This window comes from Sciurus vulgaris, assembly GCF_902686455.1.
Source record: "Sciurus vulgaris genome assembly, chromosome: 9".
NCBI lineage: Eukaryota > Metazoa > Chordata > Mammalia > Rodentia > Sciuridae > Sciurus > Sciurus vulgaris.
In genome coordinates, this window is record NC_136469.1 from 51,927,463 (window position 1) to 51,944,706 (window position 17,244).

General features: G+C 38.4%; 1 protein-coding gene and 1 pseudogene across 2 annotated transcripts in view; one reads left to right on the top strand and one right to left on the bottom strand.

The window, feature by feature from the left end:
- The window catches only part of PAPSS1 (3'-phosphoadenosine 5'-phosphosulfate synthase 1), a 118,934-nt gene that overhangs the window by 94,947 nt on the left and 6,743 nt on the right, over positions 1-17,244 (top strand). Inside the window, exon 11 of the mRNA XM_079154729.1 lies at positions 5,366-5,595. Coding sequence (XP_079010855.1) covers positions 5,366-5,595 — 230 coding nt within the window. The remainder of the gene's footprint in view (positions 1-5,365; positions 5,596-17,244) is intronic.
- LOC306670156 (microtubule-associated protein 1 light chain 3 beta-like) lies at positions 9,919-16,323 on the bottom strand (annotated as a pseudogene). The gene is made up of 2 exons (XR_013766749.1): positions 16,022-16,323; positions 9,919-14,406 (listed from the first exon to the last, which is right to left on the bottom strand). The product of XR_013766749.1 is annotated as a microtubule-associated protein 1 light chain 3 beta-like (transcript).

The following is a 17,244-nucleotide window of genomic DNA, read 5'->3' on the forward strand; positions in this document are numbered from 1 at the left end:
AGTAGTTGTTTGTTAACACTTTATTTTGTACATAAAAAATATACAAAAAATTACATGGTATTTGGCCCAGCTGTTCCTCTTCTGAAGGAAATAATTCTACTTTTTAATTTCCTACATGTTAGAATAACTCTCCTCTGGGCTGGGGATATAGCTCAGTTGGTAGAGTGCTTGCCTTCAATGCACAAGGCCCTGGGTTCAATCTCCAGCGGCACAAAAAAAGAGGAAAAAAAAAAAAAAAAAAAGAACAACTCTCCTCTGTATTTATCCTATGCCAGGTTTTGGCTTTATCTAGTCTTCTGGCCTTAAATGCCTTCTCTCTGTGCTGATGATACTCAGATATCCACCACTAATTCACATCTCTTTCTAAACTCCAAACCTATATCTCCAGCCACCTTGAATGTCCACCAATAGAATGTGTCTAAAATGTTAACTGCCTCATTTTACCTGTCAGCTATGCTTTATCCTTAGCTTGCTATCTCAGCTGACTTCAGTTCTTTCAAAAATCTTGCACTGATCTCTCACTTTCACATCCTCAGTCTGATCTATCCACAAAAATGCTGTTACCTCTTCTTTGAAAAATATAGCTGGGTTTCTGCTCTGGTCATGATGGAGTAACTGACCATCCTGTGCTGGACTTGCTGAATACAGCTACGAAATTAAATAGTAGAACTTTTAATGTAAACATTGGAAAAGAGGAGAATAGAAACACGTCCTGAGAGATGAAACTAAAAACAACAACAACAACACAGCATCATCCCTGGTTCTCTGCCTGGAGTTCATCTGCTTACCTCCTCCAGGCTGTTGGAACCCAAGTAAAGCACAGTGGTCTTGCTGAGCTCCAGAAACAGAGACTAGAATTGTAGCTGTGGAATAGCTCACTTGCTGAGTGCTTACAGAGAGGAGGGGGCAACACAGAGAGGAGCACAAGACTTCAAGAGTGTTTTCCATCATCCCTGGACTGTTTTTGTGTGATTCTGCAAGGCCTGGTAGAGTGTCTGCAGTACATTTGAGGGAGAAATGGAGACACTACAGGTTACAGAGTTGGAAGATGACACTCCAGTCCACTTAGAGGGGAGAGACCTTGTTAAACTCCAGGCATTTGACAAGACATCAGGGAAGCATTCCTGAGGAGTAAAGTCCATTGCCCTAGAGAAAAAGGGTGTTATCAGTCTGATCCATTAAGGAGGTGGAAACAACATAGTTTGTACAGGGAACTTTGAAGAATTATTAAATTAATAGATTGTAGCTATAAAAATGTAAAGTGTTCCTTGGAAACAAAGAAGATTATCAGAGGATACCTTGGGGATGAGGAAGATCACCAAAGGAAGTTGATAAGCTGGAAAAGAGATAAAGAGATCTTTTTCCAAACACTGGGCTTCAGACCTTCTTGAAGAAGGCGGTTTTAGCCCACTACAGGGTGGAGAATTTCACTGGATTGTTAGACCAGAATTGTTTCATAGATTCCAGAGAGCAGAAAATAGCACTCTGGGGCTCAAGCTTAGCTGAGGCTGCTGACCTGGTGCTCACAGTGGGTTGGTGTCAGGAGCACACTTGTGTATGGTGCGCAGTGGGTGAAATGTGTATTGGGTTGGACACAAGAAACAACCATCTGGGGCACATGTGAGCACAGGCTGGCAGTGTGCAGTGGGAGGTGGGAACCCCTGCTGAGGCAAGGCTTGGAGTGGCCCTGTGTCCACCCAAGGAGGGCTGCAACAATATGGTCACTGAGTTCAGACTAGGACTTTGAGGTCTATGAGAAGGACTGTGCAGCAAGCTGCTGGAGCAGAGTGCCATCATATGTTTGCTACCCAGTCACGACTGGCAGACCATGCAGTAGGAGCAAGAAAAGTAAAAGTTTACCAGGACCAAGAGTAGCAACCTTCCTCCTGCAATGTCTTTCTAATGTCCTCAGCTGATAAAAGTTAACATCATGCTCACTGTGAAGGGGAAATACTTAACATATTCAATCTGTCATCTCAGGGTGGGTACCAAAGGGTAAATTTGAAGATGGGAGGCAATAGATTGATAATTGATACAAAAGACTAGACTGAATCTGGCCAGCAAGACCTAAAGCCAAGCCACAAAAAGATAAGGAGAGATGTTGGTCAGTTACCTGCTTGCTAGAATTGACTTCTCAACACTCAATAGGAAAACAATGCAATTCAGGTTTCTTAAATCATTTACCAGTCCATCATACAACATCATACACCAAAGATTCTAATCTAGAATCAAAGCTCTCACTAAAACCATACGTCGAGATGACACTAATGTTGGAATTAAGCAAATAAGAGCATTAAAGCTTCCAAAAGAAAAATGTGGTCTTATGGATGGAGAAGCTCAGAAAAATGGAAGCTTTTAAAAAATTAAATGGAAATTCAAGGACTAAAAGAGAATAGTATGTGAAGTGAACACATTTACTGGATGCCCTTAAATGTAGACTAGAGTTGGCAGGTCAGTTGAAGAAAGAAGTTAGAAATTATTTTACAAAAGGAAAAAATGGGGGAAAGATGAGCAGAGCCTGAGTGACTTGGGAATAGCATTAAGGCGATAATGTATGTCTGATCGGAATTCTGAAAGGCAGGGAGTAAGGGAAAGAATATGTGGCAGAAAAGTTTTGAAAAATAAATAATTGTTGAAATTGGTGAAAAACATCAACCTACACATTTAAGAAACATAGTGAATCTCAGGATGAATTCAGAGAAAAAAATAAAATAGGCACATTTAATTATTCAGCTGAAAATTATCTGTAAAGAGAAAAGGAGATTGGGGGTAGGAAAGGGAACATTTCATCCAAAGGAGCCGTAGGATGATGGCTGACTTCTCAGAATCAGTAAGAAACAGAAACACTGGAGTAACATCTTAACCCATCAAGTGCGAAGTTTTTAATTCTGCAAACACAACAAATATTCAGACTTTATATTAAAGCTACATCCCAGTCTTTTAAAAAAAATTAATTTTGAGATAGGGTCTAATTAAGTTGCTTAGGGCCTTGCTAAGTTCCTGAGGCTGGCCTCCAACTTATGGTCCTCCTGCCTTAGCCTTCCTTGTCACTGGGGTCACAGGTGCACCACCATGCATGACTTCAATTTGCTTTTTGTTGTTGTTTTTAAAATATTTGTTTACTTATTTTAAGAGCTTTCTGGTTATACATAGTAGTTCAATTTGTTTTTATATGTGTTCCACATCTGGGACAATAGGACAAAACAGGTTAAAGAAAATTGAAGAAGAAAAACAGGCAAAGTAAAAATAAGCCTTTTAATCTAGAATTCTGCATTCAAGCAAAACTAGCTTTAAAGAGTAAAGGTGAAGTAAAGATATTTTCAGGTAAAATTTAAAAATTTTATTAGGGAGGAAAACAGTTTCCAGAAACCTTCAGCAGAAGAACCCCTGGGGGTTCCTTTATGGGCTCAGATGCTCTTGGTGTATGGCCAGGAAGGCTCTGGGAGCAAAAACGTGGCATTTTCATCCTTCCTAGAGTGAGGGTGTTTCTTCCATTGAGGAATAGGGAGATTAGGGCAATGATGAGAAATACTTGCAGAGAGAAACAGCAGGGTTTGCCACATATAAATTAAATTATATTTAAATTACTTTTGTAATCAGAAAATAATAGTATTCGTTAGTTGGTTCATAGATACAAATAATAAAGCAGAAAACAAGTCATTTGTTGTTGGCTGACCATTTATAGATTCTTTTAGGACTTTCTAGAAAACCTTTAGAAATTACCTTAAATTTCTTGAGACACCATGCTGGCCTCTGGGTATAGCAAGGTAATACCTCCTGACCTAACTCTGCCAGGGAATTAGGCAGCTCCTGGTGGTTTCCAACCTCATCTTCCAGGCAGCATATCACTTAGGATAGCCTGATACCAAAGTCTGAATTCTTAACAGGAAGTCCTTATAGCTGGCTGGCTTGCATTCTCTTGATTAAAGGATATTCTCAGGTTATAAGTTGACTCGACAATAGACCTTCTTTTTATTCATGTTGGTTACAATTTTTATAGTGTTCCTTGGAAAACCATTCACTAAAATGTAAATTGAAATTAGTCACCTGTAGGAGAATGTTATCACTTTGTTTGTTCTGTTCACATTTAATTTACTCATAAAACCTCTAAAAGAAGTTTAAGAGGTGAGTTGATTTTTTTGGTAATTTTTGATAAAACTCAATTAGAACTAGCTGCTGTCCACAGTATAGAGCATACAACCCCACGGTGAGGTGCTTAATTTGTGGGAGATGGGAGCTTTCCAGTTTTCTCTCTTGTTTTAAAAATCCAAAGGGTTTGGATTAAATGATTTGAACTTCCTAACATTAGAATTAAGTCAGACAACCTCATGTTTCATTTTTTTCTTTAAAATTTTATGAGATGAATACCATTATAATTTTTACTTTAAAAATGATTGTTTTGGGCAAATGGAATGGGAAATAGAGTAGAATAAGAACCAAACATCATCTTTCATAGTAGGAAATCTAAATGATGTGAAAATAATGTTTGTATTATATAATATGTAACAGAGTCAAGACAAAGCAGCAGAAGTATGTACTGTAGAAGGACTTAAAATGGAGCTGGGGGTGCAGCTCAGTGGTAGAGAACTTGCTTTACTTAGCATGCATAAGTCTCTGGAGTTCCATCCCCATCACTACAGAAAATAGGAGCTTATCAAAAAAAGCTGAAACCCCTCAGTATGACCAGTTCAATTATGGGGATTCAGTTAAGGGATTGTCCTTGTATATTGCACTTCTAAAACAGTGCTTTGTTACATGATTGGCTCAGTACCAGCTTATGTAAGTAATCATATAATTTAGGTCATTTTCACCCAGTATTTTTTTTTAACCTATTCAACTGTAATAGTTCATTAAGTATGCAAGTCTCTACATTGTGTGTATACACCTCAATGGACTTTTCCATGAGCAAGCCCTGAATTGACACCTGGATGCAGGATCTGAAACTGGGACATCACCATTATCCCAAAACCCCTTGCAGTTGCTTAACTCTAGGGGTCAATCACTATCCTGACTTCTCACCTCATAGATTAGATTTTGAACTTTATAAAGGACAACATGTAGTTGTATAAAATCATATGCACAGGTATGTGTACATTCACACATCTCGTATAAGTAAGTAGCATATATGTATATATATTTATCCATACACCCTCATTTTGGGGCAGAATTTTTTTTTTTTTTTTTTTTTTTTTTTGCAGGGGTGATATGCTAATTTTGTTTCTGGCTTTCTAAGAGGATTCATTTGTTGAGATTTCCAACTCTTAGGTATTGATGCTATAAAAGGTATATGCATTTATAATCCATTTACTACTCTCCGGACTTGGTCATAAAGTATAGTTATTTAATATGCAAACTTCTATTCTAGGTGCAGTGGCATTGCAGAGCACGGATGGTTGCAGGAGCAAATTTTTACATTGTTGGGCGGGACCCTGCTGGCATGCCTCATCCAGAAACAGGGAAGGATCTCTATGAGCCGACCCATGGTGCCAAAGTGCTGACAATGGCCCCTGGCCTAATCACCTTGGAAATAGTTCCCTTTCGAGTTGCAGCTTACAACAAGAAGAAGAAGCGCATGGACTACTATGACTCTGAGCAGTAAGTTTGGCATTCTCTGCACAAATCTGTGTAGCACTTTGCAGTCCAGGCTGCTCCGGGGCTTTACTTCATCTTTACAACTGTTCTTATGATAGGCTTTGTCGTACCCATTCAGAGAAAGGCAAATCAGGGAAACATCTCTCATTCAAAAGTTAGAAGTAGAAGTAAAAATCTCATCTATGTTTTTGTTCATGGTTTCAGGAATTTCATTTTGAGTTCAAGGGCAGTACTGATACTTCTGTGTCTACCATGTCTGCTACCAATTGGTAGTACAAATTATTGGTGGTATTGAGCACATATGTATCCCCCTTTGACTGACAAAGTTTTATTAATTTCTACCTATAGGTAATTTCTGTAGGTAGTACACTCTGTGCATTCGAAGTGGCACTGTGAAACTATAGAATCAGAAGATACAGATTCTAGTCCTGTCTTTGCTATGTGACTTAATTAGTTCTAAGTTTTTCTCATTTATTTATTTATTTATTTATTTATTTATTTATTTATTTATTTATTTTTGCTCTTACTTTCTCATTTCTGGAACGGTGGCAGTGGACACGGCAGTTTCTTTCATTTCAAAATCTGTAGCTCTTTCTCTGATTTGGAATAACTAGTTATTTTTAAACTTCAGTAGGTGCTGATACATAAGAGTTGTTTTGATACTAATGTATAGTACACTTATTTTTATAGTACAAATTATGATTCACACTCAGCAAGTAAAACAGAGATTCAGCAAGTAGAACACTTGATTTGTTAGTTTATTTTTCATCAGTGTCAACTCTCCTGAGGGGCACTCACTGAAAGTCAGCTGTGTTCCAGTGACACTTACTCTAAGAGCTCTTGTCATTTTTCCCATGGCACTTTACACTGGCCCCATATTGAGGAATGATGCTCACATGTGTCCTCACTTGGTGTGGCCCATTTTGTCACAGTGGGACCAGGAAGAAAAAGAAGCCTTTTAAAAATTAAAACAACAGTGTTTTTAATTTTTTTTAAAAATTTTATTTATTTTATTTTTACAGGCTGCATTTTGATTCATTGTACACAAATGGGGTACAATTTTTCATTTCTATGGTTGTACATGATGTACAGTCACACCATTTGTGTAATCATATATGTATATAGGGTAATGGTGTCTGTCTCATTCCACTATCTTTCCCTTCCCTACCCACTCCCCTCCCCTCATTTCCCTCTACACAATCCAAAGTTCCTCTATTCTTCCCTTATTCTCCCACCCCTCATTATATATCAGCATCCACTTATCAGAGAAAACATTCAGCCTTTGGTTTTTTGGGATTGGTTTATTTCACTTAGCATGATAACTCTCCAGTTCCATCCATTTACCTGCAAATGCCATAATTTTATTCTTCTTTATGGCTGAATAATATTCCATTGTGTATATATACCACAGTTTTTTTATCCATTCATTTATTGAAGGGAATCTACGTTGGTTCCACAATCTAGCTATTGTGAATTGAGCTACTATAAACATGGTTGAGATTGTATCACTGTAGTATGCTGATTTTAAGTCCTTTGGGTATAAACTCAGGAGTGGGATAACTGTGTCAAATGGTGGGTCCATTCCAAGTTTTCTGAGGAATCTCCATACTGCTTTCCAGAGTGGCTGCACCAATTTGCAACTCCACCAGCAATGTAAAAGTGTGCCTTTTCCCCCCACATCCACACCAACACCTATTATTGCTTGTATTCTTGATAATAGCTATTCTAATTGGAGTAAAATGAAATCTTAGGGTGATTTTGATTTGCATTTCTCTAATTATTAGAGATGATCCCCTTTTCATGTATTAAAACAACAGTCTTAATTGACATATTTAGCCTACAGTCTAGAATAGGTCCTGCCTTGACATAGATTTAGGCCATAAGGATCGGTTTCTAAAATAGACAAAAAGTTCCTTTTTGGTTAATTTCTTTGAGGTAAAATAAGTTATTTGGATAAAGAAATATTATTATTGTCACTGGAGATTGGAAAACTTGTTGATTTCTCATTTAATGACAAATAATTCTGGACAGTGCACATTTTAGATGGCTTTCCTGAGTGATAACTGCAGCTAATAATATAAGAAAGTCTTCTGGGAGTGAATGAACGGAAAAGGTTTTCATAACTGATGCAGGCAAGTGTAAAAGAATTTGTCACCATTTCTTATCAGATGTGTTCCCTATCAAACGTAACCCAGATTCCAGTGTACTTCTCAACCACAGAATTCAGAGCTAACCAGAACATTTTTGTCCTTGTACAAAATCAGATTTCAGACATCTAGGAATAGTTTTACATCATGTGGGTTTTTTGTTTTTTTAAACCTTTCAAAAATATATGTGTGACTGGGCACAGTGATGCAAGCCTGTAATTCCAGCTACTTAGGATGCTGAGGGAGGATTGCAAGTTGAAGACCAACCCCTGGCAACTTAGCAAGACTGTCCCAAAATAAAATTTTTAAAAGGGCTGGGGAAGATAACTCAGTGGAAGTGCCTTCCTAGCCTGTGTGAGGCCCTGAGCTCATTCTCCAGTACTGCCCCACTGCAAAGGTGTATATATACAGCATGTATATTTATATACACAAACTTCATATGCATATACTATAATTTCACTAAAAGTAATAGCCATAAAAGTGATATGCTAAAGGTTATAAATTGACATTTTCTACCAGGGATGCCACTTCTGAAGCTTTGGAAAAAAGTATTATAAGAAAAATGAAAGCAATTCTAGTAAACTTTGCCACATAAGATTATTGAAACCTTAAAATATAAATTATTAAGGAAAATTCATAGGTTTCAGGTACAATCCTGCCCTTTTATGATAAACTTATGTAGGCCACCATCAAAGATTCTAATTTTACTTAGTCTATGGGGAGGTCTACCCATTGGTAATTCTTTTAAAGGGTCCCCACCTAACCCCCAGAGGGAGGGTAGCAGCACCTTCCTACAGTCTGTAGAACATTCAGTGTCAGGGATGAAGTGCTAGGACAGAGTATTTTTGGCTTCTCACCCAACACAGTTTATTTGTGTAGGCTGTGTAAAAGAGGTTGTGGATGTCAACTTGTTCTGAGAGTCGTGCTTAATTGCATTAATTCACTCACAAAGTGGCAAGGGAGAGCAAGGAAGAGAATCATCCTCTCAGTGGCTAACTATGTCAAACTTCGGTGCGTTTCTGTTTTGCTGCATTAAGAAAGCAAAGCTAACCTAAGAAAGAGTTGAGCTTTTCTTTTATACTTCTCGTGCCAATACATCTCATTACTGTGGTCCCTTTGCATGGTCAGCTAGTTTAATCACATGCAGGACCCTAGAACCCATCTGTATGTGGTTGACTGATGTGCTGGGAAGCCCTTGATAACTTTGATGTTTGGTTAAATCTGTGTAGTATTGCTTTAAGTCTTTCTTTTAATCATTCAAAAAGCTAAATAATTACATCAGTTCTCATAAGATTTTCCAAAGATGAATTCTATATTAGTTGCATGAGTGGCTCATTTCCTTGGAATTTTTTTGGGTTACCAAATCTTAATAAGTTGTAACTTGGGAAGCTTTAAAACTCCCTTCGTTTTCTAACTTTTTATATTTGTGTTCAAATATAATTAAGTTGATGGGAATATGTTGGAAAGTGATTAAAATTTTGTGGAAAGGCGATAGTCTTTGATGTAGTGAGAAAACACAGTTATTAATTATGCACATATGAGGTTGCCTTAAGTTTGATTAATGGTCATTACTCAGTGCCAACTTTTATGTAATTAATGATTTTGTAGCTTTCGATTTGATTAAATACCAGTGTAAGACAAGGCTTAGGAGAAAAAAAAAATCATGAAGATTTCAGGCAAGATAGTATTGATAGGAATTGTGATTAAAAGTCATGTGTTTATATTTAGGAAGTTTAGGAGATTCATATTAGCTATAATAGTCACTCAAGGAAATTTAATTTTAGAACTGCAGTATTAAAGTCTGTTCTTGTAGATATTACAAACTTATAGAAGTCATTCAGTTATCTTATTTGCATTTTTCTCCTTTAAAAATAAATCTTTGTGTTTGAATAGATAAATGCAAATTTATTTATATGATTAAACAACAAACTCAAAAAGTTCCAAGTGAAAAGTATCTTGTGGAAAGTGGTAAATGGAGGGGTGAGGGGGAAGTGAGCATAAGTGTTCATTGTCTGGTATATTCATGTTTTCAATAGAGTATTTCTTTCATATTTTAAATGCATGTCCTGTTAGTGTAATTTAAAAAAATACTCTACTTGTGTGTGTCCTTTAGGGCATTTATAGATGTTCTTCCTTTTATTACTTAAAAAAAAAATTTTTTTTAACTTAAAAAAAAAAATTTTTTTTAAGTTGGCAATGGACCTTTATTTATTTATTTATTTATATGTGGTGCTGAGAATTGAACCTAGTGGCTCACTTGTGCTAGGCAAGTGCTCTGCCACTGAGCCACAAACCTAGCCCTCTTTTATTACTTTTTTAGGAGACTTTCTATGCCATGGCTCTAAACATATAAGTCAGTTTCCCAGTTGCTGATTGTATGAGTTTTCTATTGCTGAAGTAACACATTATCACTAACTTAATGGTTTAAGACCCTACCAATTTATTCTGTTGCATTTCTTTAGGTCAGATGAGAGGGTGAGCTTGCCTGGATTCTCTGGCTGCACTGGCCTCATATGTGATAGTTCTGGAAAGAATCCACTTCCATGTTGATCCTTAGCAGCATTGAGTTCTTTATTGCTGTAGAATTGATATCCCTATTTTCGTACTAGCTGTTGGTTGAGGATTGCTCCCTGTCCAGAGGTCGCTTTCAGTCCTTCCTTGTGGACTCCTCCATTGCAGTAGCAGAATTTCCCTCACTCATGGAATCCCTTTCATGCCTCAGATTTCTCTGGGTTCCCATTTGCTACTGATTTTTTATTTTTGGATGCAAAGTATTTTATTTTTAAACTTCTAAAATTTGAAAACAAGACACCTAGGCTAAATGATATAGTTTCCAAAGCTGAGTATGCTCATTTGGAGATCCATTTTTCTGCTTGAAATACAAAAACAACTCCTAAAGCTCCTAGGTGGAACACAACTGCTCTGATGGCCTGTGACTAGATGAACTCATCAGTCTCATTTGGTGACATCCCTTTATTTTCTTTGGTAAGAGCTTAGAAGGCTGGCATGTGGTCCTAGTCTTACAGTGCCCACTTGCTCCTGAACATCTCCTGGGAGGCATACACCATGTACAGGAAGCTGCTCGTCCTTCTCACATAAACCTCGGTCACGGGCATGGACATGCTCACCATGCTTCTTCCTTCCAAGAGGAAGAACGCTTGGTTTGCTTTGAACTGCAAGCACCTTCTGATTATCTTGATGAGCTTGCTCATGTTGATATGGTCAGGCACAAGAAACGTGGTCTTGTCCAGGATAGGCAGCTGCTTCTGGCCCTTGTATCGTTCTGTTATCACTGGGATCTTGGTGGGATGCTGCTCTCTGATGAGTCGCACATCTTCTTCTTTTTGTCCCAAAGTGTGGCGCTGAAGAAGGTCTTCTCTGATGGCATTGTGCTGGAGGTCTCGGGCTCAGTTGTCCAGAGGGTCTGCCTTCGTTGTCAGCGACTTCCTTTCTGGAAAAAAAAAAAAAAAAATTGTTTTTGCATTTAAAAGTCGTAAGTGATTAGGTAACCCCACCAGATATTACTGTTTTAAGGTCAAATGATTAGGAACTTTAATTGTGTCTGCAAAATCCTTTTTGCGATGCAGCAACAGATCATGATAAACACCAGGGGCAAAGGTCATTGGGGCCATCTTTGAATTTTGCCTACCATAGGAATGGACATTTCAGTTTAGATTTCTAGATATTATGTAAAATGCTCAGAACCAATCCTACCTTTACTCTCATAATATTTCTGAATCCTGACTTTCTTCAGTTATTGGTCTTCCTGTTACATAGAACTGTAAAGTCATTTCTCCTTCCACCTGACTCTTCACCTCCAAGTCTTGTGTCGATCATTGAAATACTTCTTGTGTGAATTCTTTTCTTTCCCTTTCCTGCCACAGTTTTTGCAATATACAAATCTTTTGGAGCATGGAGAACTGTGTTTTCTAGTGATGCATAAAATACTTTGGTTTTGTTAGTTGTATTGTTTCTTCTGTGGAAGTCTGATTGTAACTGCATGAGTTTGCCAGTGGTTTTATCCTGAATTTGTAGATTTTGCATATATTTTATTATGGGATTTACCATTAAAAGACCTGATTTAGAATTTCTTATCTTCTTTGTTTTAGCATACATTTGAATCATAACTAGGGATAGCATTACTATGTATACTTTTGAAAATCAAATGATTTATTTTTACCCTCTCTTATTTGCAGTCAATAGATAATATTGAAATTAGTACAAAACATTGACTTTGCTGTGTACTATTCCTTTTAACTACTTGTTGAGCCTTTACTATGTATATGCCATTGCTGAGGGTAGGTAGTATAGTTGGAAATAGGCAGATATTTATTTATTTATTTACTTATTTTGGTACTGGAGATAGAATCTAGGGACATTCTACCACTGAACTGTATCCTCAGCCCTTTTTGTTTTTAATTTTGAGACAGGGTGTTTCTACATAGCCCAGGCTGACCTCAAACTTGCAATCCTCTTGTCTCAGCCTCCTGAGTCACTGGGATTACAGATGTGTACCACTTCACCCTGCAAAAACACCCTGCCTTCACAGGACATAAATTTTAGGGACGAAGACAGGCAGTAAACCAGTGACAGCATAGTTCAGGGTGATGAGAGCTTTGCAGAATACTGTGGGAAACTCTGCTGGCACTTTCCTGACCAAGTCTAGGGCACCAGGTATAGATTCCTGCAGGAAGTGAGTTCTGGGCTAAGACAGTTGGCATTCTTGTGGTAAAGAAGGGAATAATTACATTCTGGACCAGAGGATCAACACATGCCATGATCCTGTGGAGATTATCTTAGAGGGCTTGGAAAGAAAGCTGGGATGGTATAGAACAGAGTTAAAGGATGATGAGATGCCAGAAACCAGATAAAGGCAGTTCTTTGAACTGGAACTGGAATAGATATGAAATTTTAAAAGATGATGTCACAGTGTGGTTTGGAAAGGAGGAAGTTCAGGTTTCTGGTAATCAGTTAAGTTAAATTTATAGGTTGACTTTCCTAAGCAATTAACTTAAAAGGCTATGTAAAACAGCAGTTTCATAAAAAAGTATTGTGAACTGACAAGATGATGATAAGAGCCATTAAGTGAGTGTTAGAACTTCAGGTAAACTAAGCATTGAATCTGCTTTTGCTCTGGTAGACCTGTGGCCTCATAGTGTAGGTGGAGTCATAAAACACAATCATGAACTTCGTCAAAATTGGCAGTCAACAGGAGACACTCCCATTCAGTTGGGACTTACTCCTACCTTACGTGTAGGGGAGGACCTGATGAGAACCCAACTCATTCTCCTTCCCTGGTAGACTGTGAGCAGAGTAGTGGGCTGTGGACTCAAAAGCTTAAAGCTCTGCTAAAAAGGGCCAGTTCTTATTACCTGGGTGATACCAAAACAGATCAACAAGACCCTGAAGCCATGAAATTACTTTTAGGGGGTTGATCAGGCATGCTTCAAAGCATTCAGCAAAAGCAAACTTCAGTAGGTCTTGCTGAGCATTCACCTTGAATCCTAGGCCTTTACTTACTCCAGTAAATCATTCTATAAACATAAAGAACAACTTTAGTCAAAAGTGACAAAATATAAAAGCTGTGAATGCCACAAGCAAGAAAAGAAACTATAGTCAGCAGAAGCAAGCCTGTAGGGACTTCACGTACTAGCATTAGCAGACGCGGATTATGGTACTTACAGTGTTTATAAAATCAAAGATAAGATTGAAACTCTGCACGGAACATAAAAATGTAAAGATGGTCTAGCAGTTTAGAAAACAGAAAGATAGTGGAGGCCTATGTGAAGATGTGTATTAGTACAGGCAGGGGTTTTTTTTTTTTTTTTCTTTCCACATTTTTTTTTTACTGGTTCATTATAGTTGTACATAATGTTGGGATTTGTTATTATGTATTCGTCCATGCACACAATGTAAGAATGTAATTTAGCCAATATGACCCCCCAGCACCTCCCCTCTCCTGCTTCACCTTTTACCCTTTTCTCTTTTTTCTACTTATCTCCCTTTGATTTTCATAAGACACCCCCCGACACACACACACACACACACACACACACACACACACACACACACTTTTCCTGTTTCCTTTCTGGCTTCCATGTATGAGAAAAAAGATATGACCCTCGATCTTCTGAGTTTGACCTATTTCATTTGAGATAATGGTTTCTAGTGCCATCAATTTTCCTGCAAATGACACAATTTCATTTTTCTTTATGGCTGTATAAAGCTCCATTGTGTGTATATTCCACATTTTCTTTATCTACTTATTCATCTGTAATGGACACCTAGGATGATTTCATAGTTTGGCTCTTGTGAATTGTGCACATGTATCATTATAGTATGATGGCTAATTCTTTAGGATAAGTACTAAGGAGTAGTATAGCTGGGTCATGTTATGGTTCCATGCCTGGTCTTTTGAGGAATCTGCATACTGATTTCCATAGAGGTTGTACTAATTTATAATCCCAATAATGTTGAAGTTCCTTTTTCTCCACATCCTCTCCAACATTTATTATTGTTTTTATGTCCTGATGACTGATAGGCAGGTTTTGATTGTAGCATGAATTTGGTGGGTTGCAATCAGGATTGAAGAGATGGATTGACTCAAAACATTTTTAGGAGGCACAATCAGTAGGATTTGTAGTGTAATTGCTATATTAAATGATGGCTCTTTTTTCCTTTTGAGAATCTCTATCTCTTTGTTGAAATGATCTTTTGCTTCCTGCAGGTGCTCTTTCAGCTTATTGGTATTATCATTCATTGCCTGCATTTGCTCTCTTTTCTCATCCTTTGCTTCGTGAATCATCTTAATCATGTATAATCTGAAGTCCTTTTCTGACATTTCTTCTAACATACTGTCATTGGATTCTATTACTATAGAATCTAGATTTGTTTGGATCATTTTCTTCCCTTGTTTTTTCATGTTGTTCATGTATCTTCCCCTCTAGCAGTGCAGATCTGGGGTATTGCAGATATCCCCCGATAGGCTTATAGTGGCCCTATAGGTTTCCAAAACCCTTTCTTTAAGGGGAGATCAATATTAGCAGTGCCCAAATCAACACTATGCAATCCTAGACCAAATAGCCTGTATGGGGACAATAACAAAGTTGTCATAATAAACAAAGTGAGTTCAAATATTATCTTCAGTAAAACAAACAGGTTTGCAATAAGGTCTGCAGTTTCTAATGGAGGACAAAGAGGATGCAGAGGGATGTAGAATGTGGCTGTTAATGGGATAAGAAAAGAATATACAGAAGTTCTATACAATAGAAAGGGTGAGAGTGTAATCAAAAGAAATCGGATGTTAGCATGCAAAAAAGGGAGAAAGAGACTCTGAGGGAACAGGTAAACAAAAGGAAAAGAGAGCAAGAAAAGTAAAGAAATAAAAACTTAAATTTTTTTAAAAAGGAGAAAAAAGAAAATCTACTGTATAGCAGTCATATACTAATGAAACCTCCCAGTGTTCAGTAGCCTGATGCATGAGAAGTACCTGACAATGAGCTTCAAGCCTCCAGCAGGTGTCTCAGGATGGAATTTGCCCCACCCAAAGATCGGAACCACGGCTTCCAGGATTATCCAAGATGGCTGCTCTGGCTTCGAAATGTGTTGGCAAATGGGGAGCTGCAGCGCAGGAGTGGACGTGGTCAGCTGGCGGTCCTGGAGATGGGATATAGTTGGTCCGGCAGGGGTCCTGGAGGTCCTGTGTGTTTGGTGGGGTTGTGGGGTCCTGGAGGCTGGGTGCAATCAGTCTGTCTGGGGTCTTGGTGATAGGGTGCAATCGTTGGTCTGGTTGTCCTGGCAGCAGGGAGCAGTCAGTCAATGTGAGGGCCCCAGAGGCAGGGAGTGATCAGTCGGGCTGAGGGATCCTGGAGATGGGGCTCAGTCAGTCCGGCCAGGGGTCCTACAGGGCCTGGCTGTTGTCTCAAAATGGCAGCAGCCACGTGTAATCAAACCTGCAGGTACTGTAACAGTGAACTTCCAGGCAGCAGCAGGCAGCTGGTGCTCCACTGGCGGTTGGCGATCAGTTTGCTGACTGTTGTCGAACGAGAACCTCGAGCGTTGGGTGATGGATTGGAGTAAGGCAGACGATGGACAGGCGAGAGGCAGGCAAATGGAGGTTGATAGACGCCTGACAGTGAGCAATCTGCTCTCAAAAAAGGCGTCGATATGCTGGCAGACTGCCGGTCATCACAGCAGATAAATGGGTAAACACCAGAGGATCGATAAGCAGCAAAAACTGCCTCACCGAGAAACAGATATCCTCTGCTTAAATCCGGTGTTACCTCTTTTTTCCTTAATAAATAAAAATATCTGAAATCCTGTCCATCCCACCAATTTCAAAACAAACAGTAACAGCAGAACAGTTTAGTTCAGTGTCCTCCTCTGGAACTGTAGATGATGGGCAGAGGATTTGATGGAAAAAATTGTAGCAGTAAAGGTGTGGTAAATTTGTCGAAGGGTTTGTGTTTTTCATAGTATCATTATTTTGTGCAAGATAAACTCTGAAGTGTTCTGTAAAAGAACAGTTGTTTTGATTCTGAAAGTGTTCTGATGGCATGATTCTGATTCCAATTTTATATCTTATAAGACATATATCTTATATCTTATATCTTATAAATCTTATAAGACTTAGATGATATGTAAATGTGCATTGTTCTTCATCCTTTCACAGACCCCTCTTTTGAAAACATTCTAGAGCAGCGAGAAGCTTTCCAGTCCTAGAAATAAAAAAGAAATGATTTTTTTTCCCTTCGATATGTTTAGGAGCATTAGATAAGACTCTATTATAGTAGCTGTTTTGTGATATTGTTACTGTAAAACGCAGCAATTCCCATGTGTTGCTTTCAATCTGCCTTACTACCAATAGATGAGAGGGCAGGGGGAGCTAGGCACCAAGCAGTAACCAGCAGAGTAATATAGAGCCGTATTCTGAGACTTTGGCCCCACGGTAGAACGCTAGAGCTGGAACAGATTCCTTGGAATGCTTGTTTTCTTAATGCCAGGAAACCAAAGTAGCCTAAAGCAAGGCACAATCTCTGCTTCTTTTCTGTTGCAGAGTTCTGTACAGATCTACAGATCTGACCACTCTGAAGGATGAAATGACACCCATCAGTATTAGAGAAAAAGCAGAAGGCAAATGAGACAGCATTGGAGAGAATGTTTTCCCTAGTATTTAGGACAGAGTAGTCCAGTTCTCCATGTAGTGCAGAGTGATCTTGATACTGCAGCCCAGTGGAAAGAAAATCAGCCTCAGTCATGTGAGCTCACTCTTAAAATCCTCCCTTATTAGAAAGTTCCATCTTCATGGATGAATGGAGTACCCTGGTTTTGATGTATTCTTGGGAAAATAAAGGGTGAATATGAAAGGTCTACCAATTAAGAAAATGTCTTTCTGAAAAATTATGAAAGCCTTTAAAAAGAGAAAAATAACACCTGTGCTATTGCCAAAATGTTTATGTGCTTTCCTTTTTTCCTCTATATATTCATTTAATACAGTTGAGCATAG